At 41.9% G+C, this 20991-nt stretch overlaps 1 protein-coding gene and 1 long non-coding RNA gene across 5 annotated transcripts in view; both read left to right on the forward strand.

The window, feature by feature from the left end:
- The window catches only part of cep162 (centrosomal protein 162), a 42797-nt gene extending 23377 nt beyond the window's left edge, over nt 1–19420 (forward strand). For 2 of the 4 annotated variants that reach the window (XM_044207103.1, XM_044207104.1), the window contains exons 12-29: nt 4954–5233; nt 5832–6063; nt 6390–6556; nt 7050–7184; nt 8419–8550; nt 8950–9062; nt 9232–9331; nt 9419–9545; nt 9682–9845; nt 11592–11696; nt 11803–12042; nt 13663–13875; nt 14149–14467; nt 16254–16386; nt 16469–16610; nt 16696–16794; nt 17656–17790; nt 18853–19420. In XM_044207103.1, the coding sequence (XP_044063038.1) occupies nt 4954–5233; nt 5832–6063; nt 6390–6556; nt 7050–7184; nt 8419–8550; nt 8950–9062; nt 9232–9331; nt 9419–9545; nt 9682–9845; nt 11592–11696; nt 11803–12042; nt 13663–13875; nt 14149–14467; nt 16254–16386; nt 16469–16610; nt 16696–16794; nt 17656–17790; nt 18853–19068 (3052 nt within the window). In that variant the 3' untranslated portion in view covers nt 19069–19420. The remainder of the gene's footprint in view (nt 1–4953; nt 5234–5831; nt 6064–6389; nt 6557–7049; nt 7185–8418; nt 8551–8949; nt 9063–9231; nt 9332–9418; nt 9546–9681; nt 9846–11591; nt 11697–11802; nt 12043–13662; nt 13876–14148; nt 14468–16253; nt 16387–16468; nt 16611–16695; nt 16795–17655; nt 17791–18852) is intronic. The other 2 variants (XM_044207105.1, XM_044207106.1) reach the window with 2 other exon arrangements.
- On the forward strand, nt 777–4472 carry LOC122881227. Its single transcript, XR_006379130.1, has 2 exons — nt 777–1035; nt 2003–4472. It is a non-coding gene; the product is annotated as an uncharacterized LOC122881227 (long non-coding RNA).
- Nucleotides 19421–20991: the final 1571 nt, after the last annotated feature.

A 20991-nucleotide genomic window follows, 5' to 3' on the forward strand; every position in this document is an offset into this window, starting at 1 on the left:
AAACGGCCAATTCCACGACCCAGTGTAGGAATTGGACCTGAAATAATAGCATGCTTTCTGGTGCTGCTGAGCAGGTCAAAGAGGCAGTTGAAGTCTGCTTTCGTCAGCTCAGATTGCTGATGGGCGGTGTCATTGGTGCTGACATGGACTATGATTTTCGTGATAGTCGTCGGGAGTGCAGCCAGAAGTCCGGGGAGCTTTTCGAGCATGTCGGGGGTCGTAGCTCCGGGAATGCAGTGTATGACTGCATTAACGAAGTGGATATTCCTTACTATGGAATCTCCAACTATCAGCGGAGTTGGGGGGATGAGAGGAGGCGATGATCGTGGAGACCGCCGAGTTCCATCAGCTGTCCCTGGGATAGTTGTGTCCGGGGACTGCTGCGGTGGGGGGGGGCTCATTCTTAGCAGAGGTGTTCTCTGCGGTCTCTGGACAAATGAAACCTCCAGAGCTTCTCCTGATTATGGCCTCTTTCAGTAACTTGCAGCAAGAGGAGGAGGAAGACTTGACCGCTGGAAAAAGGGAGCGTCCCTCCAGTGAAGGAAAGTCCTGCGTATTCAGGATGTCAAACCTGTTGTCCTGCGGGAGGTCCCGATGTGAAGGTAGAGGAGGCAGGCGCTTTGTACCATGTCTGTCCTTACAGGCTGCAGTCCAGTGCTGCGGTTGGCGTGGAGTCGAACTCACTGGAGCCTTCTCACCACCTCCGCCGTGCATCCACTGGGGCTCGGCAAGGTGTAGAAATGGCCATTGCTTTGGGCTTTGCACACATGAGGAGCCACGGATCTTCAGGCTTAGCTGAAACGGCTCCATGCTCCGGGGCGCCAGTGATGATGGAGCCGAGCCACGGAAGAGTGGGATCATTGTCCAGTTCTGGAGTGGAGCAGTCAGGGGAGTGAGAAGGGATGGTCGCCGGAGCTGAGGACTACAAGGTGTTTTTCCTGGGCTGAGGCGACAGTGGTGAACTCCAGGATGAGCTTGTTTTTTTCTCTGAGCTTAGCTTCCAGACAAGTGATTCTTTTCTTCAGCTTTGAGACGGTAAATGTATGTTTGTGTATGTTTTAAGACTATCTTGCCAGACTAAACGAGATTCTTCCAGGTTGTTGGAACGCCATTTCCATTCATGTTTTTGTGATGTTTGCTTTAATTTGCGGGTTTGGGGGTTATACCATGGAGCTAAACTTCTTTGTTTTAGAGGGGCGATAGAATCGAGTGTCGTTTGCAGTGAGCCTGCAGCACTATCAACAAGATGGTCAATTTGGGAGGGGCTGCAATTTGCATAGGAGTCCTCTGTTATATTGCGATAACATTGAATTAAATCCAGATGGGATCGCTTCCTTGAATTTAGCTACAGCACTATCAGATAGACATCAAGAGTAGGAGATTTTATCTACTGGCGTGTAGTCTAGTAATAGGAGTTCAAAAGTTATTAAATAATGCTCCGATAAAGAAGGATTCTGTGGAAAGACTATTAAATGTTCAATTTCAATGCCATATACCAGAACAAGGTCGAGGGGGTGGTTAAAACAGTGAGTGGCTTCATGTACACTCTCACAAAAGCCAATCGAATCTAATAATGAGATAAACGCAGTACTAAGGTATCATCATTTTCAACGTCCACATGAATATTGAAATCACCTACAATAATTACTTTATCTGTTTTAACAACTAAACTTGATAAAAACTCTGATAATTCCGATATAAACTCAGAATAAGGACCAGGAGCGTGGTACACTGTAACAAATAGTTAATCCCCCTCAGGGCTATCAGCCAGAGGAATCTCAGACAGCAGAGTTTGAGTTGATCGGAAAATCTTTTGACTGTGGTCAGAAGTAAATTAACTTCGATGCTGTTGTGCTTAATGCACTTTACTGTCACCTTTACTTAATTTCTAATATTAGTTAATTAGATAATTTAATTATTTTTAAAGGCCTGATCTAAAGAGAAAAAAAGCAATGTTTCTAAAAAAATAAACAAATAAAAAAGCGTGATATGTCTCTTATAGTACCAGAGAGACGCTGAGGAGAATCAACCTGCAACGAAAACGACACACTCACAGCCTACCCTGCCAGCTGTATTTGAAGAAAGTATGATGCAAACTCAAATGGTGCTAAGAAACTGAACAGGGCTGTAGCAGATCTATATGCATGGATCATATTTGATCAGAAGGTTGTCTGTTCAAACCCCCGGACCGGCAAGATAAATCTGGGTGGGGAAAACTGAAAAAGCAGTGCTTGCTCCTCCCCTACCTCACCACTTAGGTGCCCTTGAGCAAGGCCCTTAACCCCAACCACTCCAGTGATAACAGGTATGTCCTTCCTTCACATAATTATTTAATGTACACTGAAGTCCCTACCATATACAATGAAACAAAAGACAATCTTGGGGGGAAACCCTTCTTTTCATGCACCGCTGACCTATTGATCAGCAGGGCCACATCCACATTCATGGCAGTAATCCTGGGACATGCAGAGCTGGTGTTTGGGCTGCGTTGGGCTGGACAGGACAGTTTGAGGGAGACGTTGGAGGAGATAGTACACGAAGCTGGACATGTCAAATATGGCTGGTATCACCACTGATAATGCCTCAGCAAGCAAGAAAGCTTTTCAGCAGGACTTCACACGGGTCCCCTGCTTTGGGCACAACCTGCACCTAGTCATTAACAAGGGCCTGAATGGAGTACTGTCGAGGTTGAGAAAGACAGTATCTGCTTTTAGCAGGTCACCAAAGACGTTCCAACTGCTGAAGAAGAAACAAAGAGATTTACAACTGCCCAAACACAGACTGATCCATGATGAGTCCACATGTTGGGGTATGAAATGGTGGAGGGACAGCAGCAAGCAGTGCTGTTTAAGTCTGTTCAGTTCTAGACGATGATCGGAAGAAATGGCACCTCGTGCCTAAAGATTCAGACATCACAGTTCTTGGGGCTGTAAAAGAGGTATCGAGCCCTGTCAGCTCTTTCACGGATGCCCTTAGTGGTGAAAAACCCACCGCTCTCTCCTCTGGCCTACCCGTAAGTTGGAAAATATTTTCTACTTTGACAGTTGAGGAAAGTGACAGCAACCTAAAATGTCAACTTTAATCAAATATTTGAGGAGATCTCAGACAAAGATATGAGGACAGGCATCTGGAGCTGATACTGAGCACAGCCGTTTCTTGGCCCATAAGATCTTATGGACAATGTCCATTTACCGGAAATAGGAAGCCAAAGTCAGCAAACACCCTCTCCAGGTGCCAAGCAACCCGCAAAGAAAACAAACAGATCTGAAGGGACTGTTAACAAGCATACGGGGGGGGTTGAACATGGAGAGGATGCATCATCCAGAGAAGATGACGCAGAACTCAAAAATGAGTTCACAATATACAATATATGAAAAGATGCCTGAACTCAGTGCAGAAGAGGACCCACTCACATGGTGGAGGACAAATGAGCTCAGCTTCAGAACATGTATTTAATACGTCAGGGCTCATTTGCAGTCCAGGAAGGGCCTGACTTACAGAGGAGCACATCGACATGCTGGTGTTCCTAGCAAAAAATCTGAAAGAAACTACAGTAATGGGTGTCACTCTCACTCACCTCTGTAGAGCATGTCTGCATATATAAGAATAGTTATTACTAACATTTGATGTTTTTTTTGTTTTTTTTACTCATTTGTTACTTGATGTTACGGGGAGCCCTGCATGTGCAGTTTGCCTGTCGTCTCTGTCTGCCTCTCTCTCCATCTCTCCTCTCTGGCTGGCTTTTTGGGAGTGGAGCACCTGAGAGGAGTTACTGATCAAGGAGAGGTGAAAAGGAGGGGGGGAGCAGGGTGTGGGGACTCACACACACTTGCTGGCTGACAGCAGAGAATACAACCCTCCAGGGACCATTCTCCAGTTGTTTTTCCCCAGCATGTTTTAGTGTGAGTGTTGTTATTTTAGTTTTGGGATCTTATCTTAGTCTGGAGATCACTGGTAGTCCAGTTATCGGTTTTGGTTTAATTCAGTTTCAGGTGTTTTTTTGTATTTCTTTCTTTAGGTAGTCTAGGGGTAGATCAGCTGGGTACGACAGCCCACTGCATGGCTGGCTCAGTGATTTTACTCACCTTTTGTTCTTTTTGGCTGGGATCTCCAACCCCTTTTGTTTTCTTCCTTTGACCTTTGAGTATGGTTATTTTTCTTTAAAAATAAAGCTTGTGGGTTTTTCTCTCATGGAACTGGTCTTGGCGTCCTTCGTATGTTTCGTTCTCCAGTCGAGCTTCTGGTATTCATAAGATTGCACTGCTTTTCTTTTATTTGCACTTTAGTGCCTTTTAAATGTGTATCGATCTCAGAGTCTTGAACATGTGCACTACCTCAAGAAGAATATTGTTTTTAAATATTGTTAATGTTTGTCATTCTGCTGTTCTCTGCTACTAGCCAAGAATAGCCGTACCTTGTTGTCATGTTGTAGTCTTGTTATATTTATCTTTTAATAAAAATCTCAAATTTTATGCCTCAACGTTGTGTAAATTTTTCCCTGTGGTATCGAAAATGGTATTGAATATCGATATTTTTCAAAGTGTTGTACTGAAGTTAGAAATTCCAGTATCGTGACAACACTACGCTGTACTGACACAGATCTACTTCATATGAAGTCTATGAATCTTTTTTGCATTATGTATACAATGTACACCATGTTGAATTTTCCTCATTTGAGTTTAATTACTAATGGTCTCTCCTTCCCGTAAAAGCTTTCATTTATTAAAGGAACAGTCCACAGTTGTACTTGTTTGCCATCAAATCTGCAGGCAGATGAGAAGATCAGTATCATTTTCCTCTCTTTGCTTTCAGTACCGAGATACAGTAGGTTTAGGATGTGTTTAGGATTTAATACAAATTCTCTAAAATACAAACCTTAATTTGGTTCACAGCAAGTCACAACAGTAACAGTAAGTTTTTGTGTGGTGTTCTCTTTACGTTTTCTGATTACAGTGCTGTAGAACTTGACCAAGAAAAGACATCCCACTCCATGGAAAGGACTTTCCCAGATCTGAGTCCTCCAGAGACACAACTGAAGCAACTAGGAAAGGCTCTCCCCGTTGCAGGGATAAAGGGAGCCATGGGATTGACTAGCCACCCGTCCAGCTCCCCAGACCCTCCCAACCATAACCTGACATGGAGCATCAGACAGGAAGTAGAGAAGCTGATGCAGGATCAGAACAAATATTCTTCTGACACATCCTCTCAGGCACGCAAAGCTAAGAAACAACCGGTGAGGCAAACTTATCTCCATTTCAGCAGTGCTTGGATGTGTGGTTGTATCAGACAGACCACTTTAAGTAGCAGTTCTCTCTAAAACAAAACTCACTTAACATTTGTAAGGGAAGTGATGGGATCAGATACAACACAGCAAAAGCTCAGCTGTAGTGGTCTGTTGTTACTGAAACAAAGTGTGCTGTTTACACAAGTGTTCTCCTTACATAAATGCAAAGTGTCCGGACAGCCTACTCAAACATATTTGAAACAGAATTATGACAATTGTGTGTTGTGTTAGATAGCTTATTCAGAAACAGCATATGTAGAGAAGTTTACAGGTAAGATTATATAAAAATTATTTATTTGAATAGGCTAATTGTGCAGTGCATAAACAGTGCAAAGTTGTCCTAATGATATAATGATGTTGCCTGAAAATCCAACGCTTTTAGCAATTTTCAGCATCAGAAGATACAAACCTAATATTTTTCAAAACCAGCAAGTATGGGGAGAGCTTTTTTAAGCTCCAGCACACTTCTGTCAAGAGCAAAATTTTGTTCCATGTTTTGTAATACACTATTGTGTAACCATGATGAATTATGGACATTTTTCCCTAGTCCTCCCATGGCTCCACTATTTCTCATCCCTCTACATCTTCAGTGAGGAAACCCACAGTGGCTTCTGTGAGAGGCCAGAGAGTGGAGGGGAGAACAACAGTGACTTCCAGGCCGTCAGGGCTGAGTAGAGCTGCTGCTACAGCCAAATCCCGGTCTTCTGTTTCCTGTCCTCTGCGGCATCCACAAGAAAAAGTCAAATTTACAAAGAGCCAAGAAAAAGCTGACTACACAGGTTATTAGTGGCACTCGGACACAAAATATCAAGTCATTAAACTGCTCAGATGTTAAGGGTCTGTGTCTCTCTGATCATACAGCTATAAATTGTACCACAAATGCTACAAAAAATGCTACAAAATTTGTTGTATTTTTGTTTGCTTTTAAATCTTCGTTCTTCATGTTATCACTTGTCTTTGAAAATAGATTTTCAAACTTGATTTTGCCCGATTTCTGAATCCCTTCGTATCTTCATAATGTGGGAGCATGGTGTGGAGGTGTGGAATCAATGTGTTATGTTTGGAGCTGTGTGAGCTGATGTGTCTTTTATGTTTGTTTGATTAGCAGAGCCAGGTCTGAAGGTGAGCAGTGAGCTGGTGGCATCTGTTCAGTCCTTAGTGGCTGTCCTACAACAGCAGATAGACACCAGCAGTCACCAGGATGCTACACACACACAGGAAGTCAGAGGTCCTCAAGAAAGCAGACTGACACATCATCTTCCAAAGAAAAATGTAAGAAAATACTCTCCAGCTATGGATCCATGTACAAGGTGTGGAAATGGAGGAGGAGCATTGTTCCTGTATTGCAGGATAGAGGTATTATAGTACTGTTTTATTTGGACAAATGTGAGTAAAAATAGAATGTTAGTTGTTTGCACATCACTTCAGTATGCTGAGAAGATTCCAAAGCTTGACAGACCTGCGGTGCCTAGGCACTGTTTCTAAGGTATTAGACGATCGATCGCTGTTGGAGAAGCATTTTAGGAGGGATCGGTTGTCAGTGTTTGCAGATGGGATGCCAGTGAGGGATCACGTCAGTGTTGCTGTGCTAGTTAATTCTGCTGGATGGTTGGGGCGCCTGAGCGGATGTAATATGAGGGGGAAAGTGTGAACCTCTGTACATGTTAACAGTGTATAATGCTTTTCTTCTATGACAGTTTGCAAACTCTATTGTGTTAGGTTTGATTCACCACAGTTCAGTTTAGTGTTGATTCCTGACTTGCAGAGGGAGGAGGACAGCTCTCTGGTGGAGGAGCTGAGAGTCCAGCTGGCTCAGAAAGAGAGGGAGCTGCAGATGATGAAGGAAGGAGCAGAGGAGCTCAACTCACTCAGACAGCAGAACTACCTACTGCAAAGCAAGGTGCACATACACACTCACAACACAGGACCTTTCAAAACAAAACATGAATTGCATGCTTTGTAGCCATGTTTGTTGCATAAATTTACTACTGACATTCACATTCCATGTGTTTACTATAGTGAGTGTGATTGAGAGCGTGAGCGGTTGACTGTAGACTCTTTTGCCTTTGGTTGGACTAATACATGTTATTTTTGAACGACTGAGTTGGTACATCGTTACACTCACAAACAACGGATATTTGTTGGGTAAGATATGTGATAACAGCTAAAAGAGCAACAAATGGCAAAGGTTAGAATTAGGCTCAGGGCCAGGTTTTGTGCGATCATGTTTGTGCGGGTGTCATAATGTACAAACTTGAGAAAAACTTGGCCTTCCACTCTTTTATTTAAATCCATTACCTAACAGTCCAACAAGTTCATAAAAATGCTATCTGTGGATTATCTTGAGTAACCGGGTCGTGATTTCTGGAAACAGACGTTGCAGTTGAGTTTTTCAAATGTATTTATTTATTTATTTTTTATTTTTTTGGCGCTTTGAGCTCCACAAGCCATATAATAGTATAGTGCCATATAGTTCCATTATATTCCAAAAATGCAGACATCTCTACGGTCGATATCTCCAAAACTCAGCAACTCACACCGAAACAATGTAGATGGATAAACAGCACTACAGGTAAGAGGAGAAATATGCATTTTTGATTTTGGGGTGAACTGCCCCTTTAAGGAGTGTCAGCCAGAGAGCGGATGGTTTATTCTAATTATTATAATAGCTCCTTGCACCTGATTTACTAAAGGAAAAACATCTTATTTAATCACACTATTTACTGCCCAATGAAAGCACGTTTTAATTTAGGCAAACATAAAAATTATTTTTAAATCTACCTGGCTTGCGCCTGCCTTAGTAAATCACAGGGTGAGTGAATATTAATATCCAACACACATACATAAGTATAAATGAAAGTATAGAAAAAAGTATAGTATATGTGTAGCCCATAAGATGACAACCCCCCAGCTCTTGAACTGTCAAACAAATCTAAACTGCCATAGTGATTTTAATGTACGCTTATTGTAGGCTTAGTGTGAACTGTATGTAGATAAAATATGTTGTTTCAGCTTTGCAGATGGTCAATATTGAAGGACTCAGAATTAGATGCAAAAAAAGGTCTTGACATCTGTAGTAGCAACAGTGATACATCAATATGTAGTAAATAAACTGTGTTTTTATCACTCCTCAGCTGCGAAGTGCAGAAGAAGCCAGTCAGAAGAAGAGATGGGCCGAGGCCGCTGACTCTGCTACAGAAGAAAAGCTCCAACAGATGTATAAAGAAATTAAAGAGCAGGAGACGCTTATAAAAGGTTACCAGCAGGTTTGTTTCCCTTAATACTTATCTCTTAATGTGACTGTCTTCACTCTTCATTTCTGTCCTTATGTGGCTTTCCCTTTGATCTTGATTTCATCAAATCTGGTTTTGGATATCCACTGTATTTCCAAGCTCTACGACTCTGTTTAGCCTTTGTGTCAGAAATTTTGGGTTTAGAGAAATGTGCTTACTTTGTTAGGATGCTGGGATTCACACAAAAAGTACTTTTCACCGCAGCCGTGATTCAGGTTGTGTTCCCAGCTGTAGCAACTTCTGGTTTGGATGGGCACACTATCAAACCCATTTGGAAATGGGGAATTGATGAGAGTTCATGTCCTTGCTGCTGAATCAGCAGTTTTTAATATTTGTGCATTGAACCGCAGTAAAACTGAGGTTATTTTACAGGAGAATGAGATGCAGTATTTTCAGATGAAGGCTCAGCAGGCCAAGAGTAAAGCGAACGAGGAGGCCATGTTTAATGAAAACCAGAGGCTGCTGAATGAGCTGGCTTTCACAAGGTGGGTTCTATCAGAGCTGTGACCTGTTTGTGAATGCATTATTGCTTGTGCATGTCTTTCACATATGTCCATTTAAAATTAATGTTGGCCTTCATGAAATGTATTTTTTTCTGAAATGTGTTGTTCAGTGTTGTTTGTATTCTTTATGGTATTTTTCTATCGTCACCAGGGAGCAGCTGAATAAAACCTCTAGGCCTGCGGGAAATGTCTGCCTAATGGATCACACTCAACGCATCACAGACTTGTTAGCTCAAATAAATACATTTCAGGTAAGAACCACAATCACTGAAATACTGTTAGACTTAAGTTCTGTTTCAGCCCCCTCACTTACCATAGAGATATGTTTCTGTGTGCAGAGGAATGAGGCCAAGCTGTCTGAGGATATTCACAGACTGAAGCAAGAAAAGCAGGCTCTGGATGTAGACCTGCAGCTAATGAAGAAAGAGAGAGACCAAGCTAAAGCTAAGGCCATGTCTGCCTCAGGTAAAACTGGACACAGAACAGTCTTGTAAAAATTAGGAGCTCCCTCTAATGTTTTAATATCCAAGTCCTTTATACTATTTATGCATAAGTGATCTTTGGTTTTACTGACAGTGTGTATCCATCCTGAATGTGTCAGGTGACAAGACTTTTGAGATGTGTGTATTGGAGAACAAGCACAGAGAGGAAGTGGCAGCCCTGAAGAAGAAGCTGCAGTGGTTTGCTGAGAACCAGGAGTTGCTGGACAGAGATGCTGGCAGACTGAAGACTGCTACAGCTGAGATACACCAACTCAAAGAGCAGGTGAGGCTGTCATCACATTCTATATGTATACTATTTCTCATTTAATTTACCTTCAGTATCTATATAGTAATCTATACAAAGTCCTCCTCGTCTTATGTTATTTTCCTTGCAGTAATGTACATCAAAAGGCCACTCCATTCGAAAACCCCTGCCTTAATTTTAAATGAGTTTTTTTTCTGACAAGGCAACCTTGCCCAGCTGAATAAACCATTAAAACATATTTCCTCTGAATTCTTCAAGCCCCTTAAAGGGACAGTTCACCCCAAAATCAAAAATACATATTTCTCCTCTTACCTGTAGTGCTGTTTATCCATCTACATTGTTTTGGTGTGAGTTGCTGAGTTTTGGAGATATCAGCTGTAGAGATGTCTGCTTTCTCTCGAATATAATGGAACTCGGCTTGTGGTGGTCAAAGCTCCAAAAAAAAACTCAACAGCAATGTCTCTCTCCAGAAATCATGACCCGGTTACTCAAGATAATCCACAGATTTGTTGTGAGCAGTTTCACGTAGGAACTATTTTCTTTTTACCGAACTACACCCGCCGTGTCACCGCACAGAAGGAAGCGTGAATCTACACATGGATGAGAGGCTCGTGCTCATGACAGCGCAGGATATCACATTAACTGCATCCTCCTCGGCTGAGCAGTAACGTTAGCTAGCTCAGTGGTGCTAGGTGAGCTAGCAGAATCAAACTATTAGTTAAAATATTAATGTTACTATTTGTTATTGTTGAACGCTGTTCATTGTTCTGCGCGATGGGTTGGTGTAGTTGGGTGTAGTTCGGTAGAAAGAAAATAGTTCCTACATGAAAATGCTCACAAAAAGGTCTGGGGATTATCTGTTATTATTATTATTATTATTATTATTATTATTATTATAAATCAAAAACATTATGGATTTAAAGAGCAACTGAACACCCAATTTTAGTTTTAACATCCCACCACAAATACAGTATGTTGCTCCAGCTTCACCGTGTCTAACCCCTGTCTCAGTTTTAATCAGTACAGCTGTCTGCACTGCAACATTACAGCATGCGTTTCACTCACACCTTGTACTTTGGGGGCGTGAAGTACAAGGCAACATCACAGACATTTGATTTTTGTCTGTAGAACAAAATAACTAAATTTTCTCTGAAAAAAGACAAAGAACTGCTGTTACAAAGAACACTATAGACTGGAACCGGAAATAACTGACAGTATAATAAACCTGTATCATTTACTAACTAACTAACTACTAACTAAAATAAAAGTGGATTTAGTGTTAAGTTAGTCTTTAAACTGTAATAATGCTATATAGTTTAGGGTTTGTAGTAAGATTTACTGCAATGATATACTGATTTACTGCATTGCCACATAAAAATCAAATCACAGCACAGAAAAAAAAGTGAAGAGGTGTATTGCATTTCAGTGTTGTCCAGCAGAGAGCAGCACAGACCTGCCAATACTAAATGTAAAGCACTGTCATTAGGTTTCAGGAGGAAGTGAGAGGGGAGCTTTTTCTTTTTTGAGAGGAAGACGCATCATCACTGCCAAAATGAAAAACAATCAATTGTCCAACCACAGCTGGAGGTCAGCAGTCGTGTACCTGCAGTTTATTGTGTGGGCATCAACTTGTGAGGCTGCAGCTGCTAAAGGAACAGAGACCTTGTAGTATCAGCTATGATGTGGGTAGGAAGGGATGCTGAAAGCCAGGTACAGTTTAATGTTGCTTACTGTGTTGGAAATAACAGGTTGTCTCCGTTTCAGGTAGAAAAACTGAAAATGGATGTAGGCAAAAGAAGCATTGAGCAGCAGAGAAAGGCCAAAGAGAAAACAGTGGACACTAAGAGGATGCAGGACCTAGAGCGACAGGTTTCTCACACAAACAAACAAGCTAACCTATCAAACTTGTTACACTCCCTCCTTTCCCCTCCAGTTTGTGTCTCTTCATTGTTTAAGAGTCTTTCTCTCTTACCAGGTAAAGGAGCTGGAGCAGATACTAAGAAGTAGAAACCCAAACTCCCTGCATGCTCTGATCTACGCTGCAGCCATGGCTGGCAGTCAAGAGGATGTGGAGGCTGCCAAGACGTCCCCACCCAGCAGGATCAATGCCCTGCTGGAGCGCAGGGTTCAGCGTCTGGAGGCCGAGCTGGAGAGTCACGATGAGGAGGCCAAGCGCAGCCTGCGGGCCATGGAACAACAGTTCCACAGGATCAAGGTATAACTAAAGTCAATACAGCAGTTTGTCAAGATTGTAATAACTGCTGTATGATGTAGTAACCTGTCAGTGTTGTTAAAATGACATTGTCAGGTGAATATATTAATCATGTATTTGCTGATGGCATTATTACACTAGCATTTCTTACACTGCAAGCATGTAACCTATGCTCAGTGAAGATATAGTGACACTGAGTTAAAATCTAATAACCAGGGCCTGTATTTATCACACTTAAGAATGCTCTAAAGAGCCAATTTAGGACGAACAAAATGATTTGCTTAGCGAGAGCAATAAGACACATTTCCCAAGAGACTTACTCCTATTGACAGCAAAGTGTGGAAGTAACTTCTAAGAGCAGCTCTCAAGTGATCACTTCATATGTGTGTTTAGATAAGTAATAACCAATCAGACACATGGATTTACCCCATGCCTGCCAGATTTGTTCATCCACTTAAAAAGATCTTTCACTCTGATATATTATTTTGCAAAAACTCATGTAATTTTAATGTATTTTATTTTATCTTTTAATAGCAAATTTTGTATGTGTGAGATCCTTGAAGCAGCTATAATAGATATTTTTATAATAACAATTTATCAAATGACAATGTGACAGTGTGAAAGGCACTGCTTGTAGTGATGAACCTACAAAGAATTATCACCTGAATCTGCAGCTCCCCTCGGCTTTATAGTGAGTTTCACCTCATTGTTTAGCTGTCCGGCCCACAACTTCGCTGTTTTGGTTGTCTCATCGGGAGCAGGCAGCTGTTTTCAGAGAAAAAGCTCTAAAAACCCACTGTACTCTACCGGCTCAGCACCAAACAGCAGACAGGCACAGTTAGAGAGCAGCCGGTGAACAGAGTGGAGCATTTAGCAGCTAAAGAGCCAGCAATTAACATGTGAAATTAATATTTATAATATATAGATATACAATTCCATACAATTAAATAATAGGAAATTGGCTGTAATGGAAACAAATAAACAAATTTAACCAACTGTATACATTACATCTGTTGTTCTCCTTGCAAGTACAAGGTAATTTATTTATCATTTTACGACACAAGGTTGTGTAATGAAATGAAAGTTTGTAGTCCCTTCATGCGACACACGTAGAACATAACAGATAATTAAATTCATATTAGAATAGGGTAACATATATACTGTATATATAAAATATAACAATATATACAGTTATTTATATACATGCACGTATACACGTATACACCCAGGAAGTGCATTTTTTTAAATTTACACAGCAGATATAGTGATAATATGGTTTCCAGCTTCACATAAAAAGTTTGACATTTGTGAGACAGTGTCCGTCCATTGTGCCTGCGTTTGAGCACCAAGCATCATCAATGTAATCTTTAATCCAAACCCCGGCTTCCTTTTCTGATGAGTAATACGTGTTTCAGCAGTAAAGCCGAAAAATAATAACAGTTGGAAAACAAGAATGTAGCTAGCGGAGTTTGAAGGAGCTACAGGCTCCTACATGCGCAGCCGTTGCCATCACGAGCTAACTTCACATGTAACTAATGCATGAATATGCTTTAAAATTGATTTGTGAAATTAACAAACAGAAAATGTTAAATTTCATCATGTGTGTTTGTGTGTGTTGTTTAGCTCCGCTATGAGCAGCAGATATCAGAACTGGAGCAGCAGCTGGAACGGAAACATCAGCTGGAAACAGCAGACTCAGCAGCTGGGACCGAGCCGTGGATGTCACAGGTTCGAACACTGGAGCAAGAGCTGCAGCGTGTGAAGGAAACCCACCAGGAGAAAGAAAAATCACTCCAGGACCAGATTGAGTCTCTCCAGCAGCAGCTCAAACACAAGGTCGGTGCTACCCAGGTCATTAAAATGAACATTTCTTGGCTTTAGCGTCACTGCTGCTCTAGCATGCTATCACAGGCTGATCTGTGGAGATGTGTCAATGAAGGTGTAATTATTAAACACAACTTTTAGACAGAAATGTGAGATTCTTTGCTCTTGACGTTTCAGATATTGGACCATTTAAGATATTGGACTATGTGTGATCATGCAAAGCCAAGGACAGAAAATGAAATCTTACTTTCCTGTACAAACTGATGCAAACCCTTCCCCCTACAGACCCAGCCAAGTCCAGGCCGACACCAGCGTCAAGCCGAGGCAGCATTTGGTGTCCGGATAGAGCGGCTGAACCAAGAGCTCGCCACCAAGACTCGGACCATTCAGGAGCTGAGCCGCACTGTGGAGAGACTGCAGAAGGAGAGGAGGAACATGCTGTCTGTCCCCATCCCACGACCAGAAACCTGTTCTACAGAGACCAAGCGACAACCGGGCCCAGCCAAAACACTCTGTTCTGCTACTGCAGTAGAGACATGTGGAGAGGAAGAAACTTTTCCAGCTGCTCATTATGAGAAGACTTACCAGCCCACTGTCTTTACAGGTGCCGTTGTGGATGTTTTGTTTGTCAACTTTCCTCTGCATGCTAAAATATGTTGCATATGCCCTGATATCCAAAAACAGAATGACAAAATAGCTGAAGGGAGCCATGCTTGCTTGACTGTGCTAAACTGCCCTTTACTTAAACTGGGACTACCCTGGACTTAAATCAAACTAAAAGCTATAAACCGAAACCAAATGTCAATGATGTACGTAATCTGCGACGAATGAGGGACTACACATCGTAAACTGCGACCTTTCGTGCATTACTTTTCACGTCTTTCCTTACACATAAATTCCATATTTATCTCATCCGTGATATGGAGGTATTTCCAAATAATTGCATTGTAAGATCCCTGTGTTAACCCACTGTTTTTTTGCAGAATGGCTTGTTGGCTTCTGAGATTCGTTAATATGCCACGTGGATACTGTGGTTTTCATTCAGGGTTCACTTTTTGTATATCGATGTGCCATTTCCCAGCTTTCTCCTAAAAATTCTAGAATTAGGTTTTTGTAGGATACGAGTTGACTAAGCTGTGTTAACATACTGGGGAGAGGTCTGCATCTCACTTTTTGATAGTTGTGAGCAGAGCTTTTATATTTTTTGGCATCTCTAAGGGGAACTGACAGCTGACTGACAGCAGAGCTCCGGTCTGCTACTAGAGAAGCCGGTGACACTCAGGCAAGACCAAACATTTTAATAGGCGAGAGCGACAGCCAAGATGGAGACCAGTCGTCAGCGTCCAAACACCCATGAAACCAAGTCCAGTATAATACAAAAAATGTCTCAAGACCAGACGCGAGTACTACAGCCGTGGTTGTTAGAGGTTGTGAAAATGGCCAATAATGCCTTTCTATCCGATTTATCACGGTCAGTGCATTGACTACAATTTAATGTGATTAAAAAACAGATCGAATCCTTCTACTTCTACATTTATTGTTATCTTTCGAGAGCTGTGGCAGGAGGGTGAGTGGCAGCATATACCCTTAAACCTACCTAGTAGTATGCAGTTGACTTGAGGTAATGCTTTCTTTAAAGTATAGTTTCACATATTTTTCAAGTGTGTTTTAAAACAATACTAACATGGCCATATGTACATTGAAAGTTTTATTGGTTGCTGTAATCATTCCTCTTGTCCATACTGGCCATGAAGAAATCCCTTCCTACAGTGATTCCAGGTTGGGCGGGGGGATCCACAGTCCTTGTTCTGTGTAAAAATGCCTTCTAAAGTTCAGTTGAAGCAAATGTTTCAAATTTACTTTGTGTTTCCACAGACAGTGTAGTGGACGGATAGCAACACAAAGAGGGAACTATGCACTTAACAGACTAATTCAACTCAACATTAAAAGATGAACTTGACAGCTGAAGCCTCATATTAACTTCAGCTGAACTTAAGAAGGCATTTTTGCATAAAAACAAGGACGAGACTCTTATAGAATATTTCAGAAAAAATGTGGACCTATCTTTTAAGGAATAACTACTACAACATGCAGTAGCACTTGCTAAATAGGATGTTAAATGCATATTACCTTTATTTTTTCATAAAATATACATAATAATATACTTGTTTTAAATGGATAGCACCACCATAGTCAAGACATCTGAAGAAATCCCAGTAAAGGGCTCTGAATGGTATATAGAGGTAAAGGTTAGTTTGCATCACTGCCCCAATGTCAGGTATGTGCTCAATGCCTACCATGCCTGAGGGAGCCTCAGTTTGTGCCGTTATAAGCTGAAGGCATTAGCGAGCATTTGAATATTCCATTTTACTGTCGCATCTTTTTGACAGGAAGTCATATCTCAGAAGTTCTGCAGGAGAACGAGGCTCTGAAGCAGCGTCTGGAGCTGCTGGAGCTGCAAAGAGAGCAGGACAGGGAGGCATTAAAGGCTGATGCTGTACAAGCTGAGGAGGAGCTGTGCAGGTATGCGTATCAGTGCGAACACATTACCTGACGTTTTCTGCAGAGCGTGGATGTGATGAAATAACTGAATGTGATGTACTAGGCTAAAGGTGGACTCCGCAGAGCAGCTGTCCTCTATGAAAGCAGAGCACCTCAGGGTGTTAAACCAGCTGCGTGCCACCCATGCCCTGGAACACTCGTCCTCAAAGGTTGCTGAACTGGCCAATAAGCTCAACACTCAGGAGGTACTGGCTCACTAACCAAACCACTAACCAGTCTCATGTCAACAGGAAGTCCTCATGTTGCTTTGACCTTCACATTTAATTGCAGATAATGGTGAAACATTTGCAAGACCAGCTGAAAGAGCTGCAGGGAGCTAAAGATGAGCTGAAAATATCCAGGACCCGAGAGGACGCTCTGCAGAAGCGGGTGGCTAAATTCAGTTTTTCTAGTCTTTCTAATGCAAGAAACATTTAATGGCAGAATAATTAAAAAGGCTATTTTGCTTATTGTTTGTCCTCTGGATTTTTTATTTGTGATACATTTTGTATTATTGATTTTTATAACGAGCAAATGAAAACAGTGGTGACCAAACCCTCCCCATACCTGACACAAGACCTCCAAATAGTTAAGTCAACATTGTCACAGTGACACAGTCAGACTCACTTTAGGCCATAAAGCATTTCTTGAATGCATAAACACAAAAAGCATGTTCTGCTAAAATAAAACATATGAAGGTATCAGATACACATTGGAACACTCATAAAATTAAAACACTATATGCAACATACTCAAACGGAAACAATCTTTTTAGCAGCACGCACCAGCTAGCAATATTCTTTCCTGCCATGTTGAGAGATCTAAAGAAGAATCATTATTCAAAATCAATTTGGTATTTTGGTTTTGAGAACATATCTCTATAAACTCCTCACATTGGGACATCCCCAGGACATACTGTATGCAAAAATGGCTGCCTGAGTTGCAACGTGGGGATGATACATTGCACGGTGAAATGGCACAATACTTTTGACTTCTGGATTAGATTTCTTCCAACAGCATATACTTTAAATATAATAAAGAGCTGCCCCCACTCCAAGCTAGCTTCTGTTCCATTAGCAGTTGAAACTGAATGGGTTTTTACCAGTTAGTCTGAAAAGCTGAATTATTGCATCTGTTTCTGTACTGGATTATAACATTTCATTTTGACCAAGATAAAAAGTTAATTATTTTGTTTAGCTTTTAAAAAAAAATCAGTTTAACATTAAGTCACTGCTTCCTCTTTGTGTTCAGCTGACCACACTGCTGAAGGAGCTGAAGGAGGCTACAGAAGCTCAGAGCCCAGAGGTGAAGCTCCTGTGCAGCCTGGAGAGGAAGATCCTCAACATGGAGCTCAGACACCAGCACAGAGAGAAAGAGCTGCAGCAGGTACGAAAGATGGCACAATTTACTGTTTATATAAAGCTTAAGATAATGTTTTAATGGCTCTAATTCAATTCAGTTTTATTTATATAGTGCCAAATCATAGCAGAAGTTATCTTAGGGCACTTCACGTCATATAGAGCAGGTCTAGACCGTATTATTTACAGAGACCCAACAATACCCACCATGAACAAGCACTTGGTGACAGTGGCAAGGAAAAACTTGGCAGAAACCTCGAGCAGAACCAGACTCTGGGTGGGCGGCCATCTGCCGCTGCCGGTTGGGTTGAGAGAGAGAGAGAACATACGCGATGCAAGTTCCAGATAGAGATGTAAAGTAATAGTAATGGTAGAGGTAATAATAAAAATAAATATAGTAATAATAAGACTAATAATAATAATTGTAGTAGCAGTTGTCGTGCAGGAACATTGGGGCCACCATCCTCCACCTGTGATGTTTGCTGCTTTATCAAAAAGCATTTTTGGGCAAGATACTGACCCCCAAATGGCCTTCATTCTACTTGGAACAGTGTACAGCGCACACACTGAACGGACAGCTAGTGGGCCGTGAGGAGATATTTGCTGAATTTGACAAAAAGGCGTGTTTTGGATTCGAATTGCTTTCCCCACCTTTAATAGAAGTTCCACCCACTGTAGGATTTCGACAGAATGAAGTACACAAGGCTGGCTCCAGTCTTGCTCCCACATCACTGACTAGAAGACGAGGAAGCGACGGTGAAGAAAATCATTTCTGAGCTTTTGCAGCGTTTGGTTGCTCTGTCCCGCTACTGAACTGGGATTTAGTACCAACTCAAGGAACTCTCCTTCAAAGAGAGAGGGAAGTGAAAACAAAAGCACAACCTGTGACATTGGCTGCAGCTCAAGTTACGGCTCGTTAAGTTCCTGTAGTGGAAAAGGCCTCACGGATATTTTGATGTATCATTGGTGACAAAGACGACAGATACAGTATCAAATATATCGCGAGTTGGCTCATGATTTTCACCACTACAAGCCAACACATTTGAAGACACTGGCTAACCTCAGTAACCCTCCACCCCTCTCCCTGCAGGTGATCGGGGGGTCGTGGCAGACATTGGAGGCTGATCAGCAGTCAGAGGTGGAGCGCTGGAGGCGTCTGGCTCAGGACAAGAGCAGAGAGCTGGAGGCTTTCCGTCTGGAGCTGGACTCCATCCTGGACATCCTGAGACATCTCCAAAGACAAGGAGTGCTCCTCCCGACTCCTGATCCCCACATCACAAGCCAAGATAGACAACATAAGCAATAATCAATATCTCAGCATTAGAATTGGTTCAGGTGAAGGGCTTCCCATTGACAGCCAGTATAATATAGTCAATATCGCACATATCAGAGATGGACAATGCTTCCTGGTCAGCAGCTGTCTTAACATCAGCGATACTTAATGTTAACACACACAAACAGAGATAAAGCTACAATATACTCAGAGTTTTAGTTGGGATTCAGAGACAGAAACATTTAAAGACATGAAGTCTTTACACACATACTGTACCTGTTTATTATTTTTGTGTGTATATTTTGTTGCTAGTTTCAATTTTCTATTTAAATTATTGTAACTTAGTTTAGGCGTAGTGAAAAATAAATGTTTTTTCAAGTCTTAACTGTGATAAATAGTTTCAGTTACTCCTTTCATACACTCTACACTGGAACCCCAAACCCGACAGTGTCAACTTTTTAACTTCCCCCTAATCTTAATGCACAGGATTTATTATATCAGTACTCAACTGAAGAGTTAGGCGGATATTTATTAAGGATTTACGGCTCTCCTTTGGGTGCTAAACAGTCAAATTGCATATTTAATAAAAGGACACACTAAGGTTCTCCCCTGTAAAATGGTAGAAAAGCGCCAGCTAAAAATAGTATGTTTGGGTAAACACAACATGTATTTTAGGGTGTATTTGCACCTGATTTATCTCTGCCGACATAGCAGAGGAAATACGTCTGAAATGCAGCTGTATCTGGTAAAATCAGATGTAGCAGTTCCAAAAATATCTTCTCCTCTGCAATATTCCAAGTTCAGCAGCAAAGAACACTTTCTTATGCCAGCGCACAATAAGGTTTTGCGACCCTGACAGTAATTTGCTGTAGTCTTACTAAATATCCACAAAACGTCTGAAGCCCTGCTAACAGCCTGTAGCGGCTGCAGTTAATAAACTCCACATCCAATAAGTGCTAGATAGAAAAATCAACATCCTGACGATTTTGCTATACAGCAAGTTAGTTTTGGAGATTGCTTGTCATGGATCACAGTGTTGGTTAGAGGGAATCTTGGACCTGACAGTGGGACTAAAAGGTCAGGGGGTCACCACAATCACTAGGAAATCATGAGTAGCAATCAAATTACCACTGCTGCTCCAAAAGGCTGCAGAGGCACGGCGAGGCAGATTCATCTATACACACATTACATTACAAGTAAACTCAGTGTGCTTTACATTCAAATGAATACAGTATGTATAGAAAAATACAATATATGAAAATGCAGCAACGAAAATTACAAAAATTAACGAACCTTGCATGGGCTGCCATTCTGCAGCTTTCCAGTCCAACCAAACACAACAACAACAGCTGATTTCACATCATTAAAGAGTATATGCTCTCAGCTCTTCAGGCCTATGTGAACTCATTGTGGTCTTGATGGTTCCTGCTGCTCTGATCCTGCCCCTCCAGAATGATTAGCAGCCGTGGCTCCCCCAGCAGCAGGCCGTCCTCCCCTGCAGTTGAGCTCTGCTCAGCGTTCACACAGTTAGGAATGTTGAAGTGGCCCAGCAGGATGGCTTCTTTCGCCGACCTATTAGCTGTCACTGCTAGCCCCTGCCAGCAGGGGTGTACCGTCCCCTCCCTCTAGACTGCTGCCGGGCCTCCTGTGACAGCCTCCTGCTGCTCCTCCATCCACACCACCAGCTGTGGTCCACAGGCCTCTGGAGCTCACCTGACCCTCCTTGGACACATAATACTGGAAGAGAGAGCAGGACGAGTCCAGAGCACTAGCGTAGGGAGGAGGGGCTCCATTGTTGAGGTTGGTGTCCATGTAGCCAATCAATACTTGATATTTTTATAATAACAATGTATCAAATGAAAGGGAAAGACATTGTTCGTATGATGAACCTACAGAGAGTTATCACATGAATCTGCTGCTCCTTCGGCTTTATGGAGCTTTATAGCTGACCGGCCA

This window comes from Siniperca chuatsi, linkage group LG9 (genome assembly GCF_020085105.1).
Source record: "Siniperca chuatsi isolate FFG_IHB_CAS linkage group LG9, ASM2008510v1, whole genome shotgun sequence".
NCBI lineage: Eukaryota > Metazoa > Chordata > Actinopteri > Centrarchiformes > Sinipercidae > Siniperca > Siniperca chuatsi.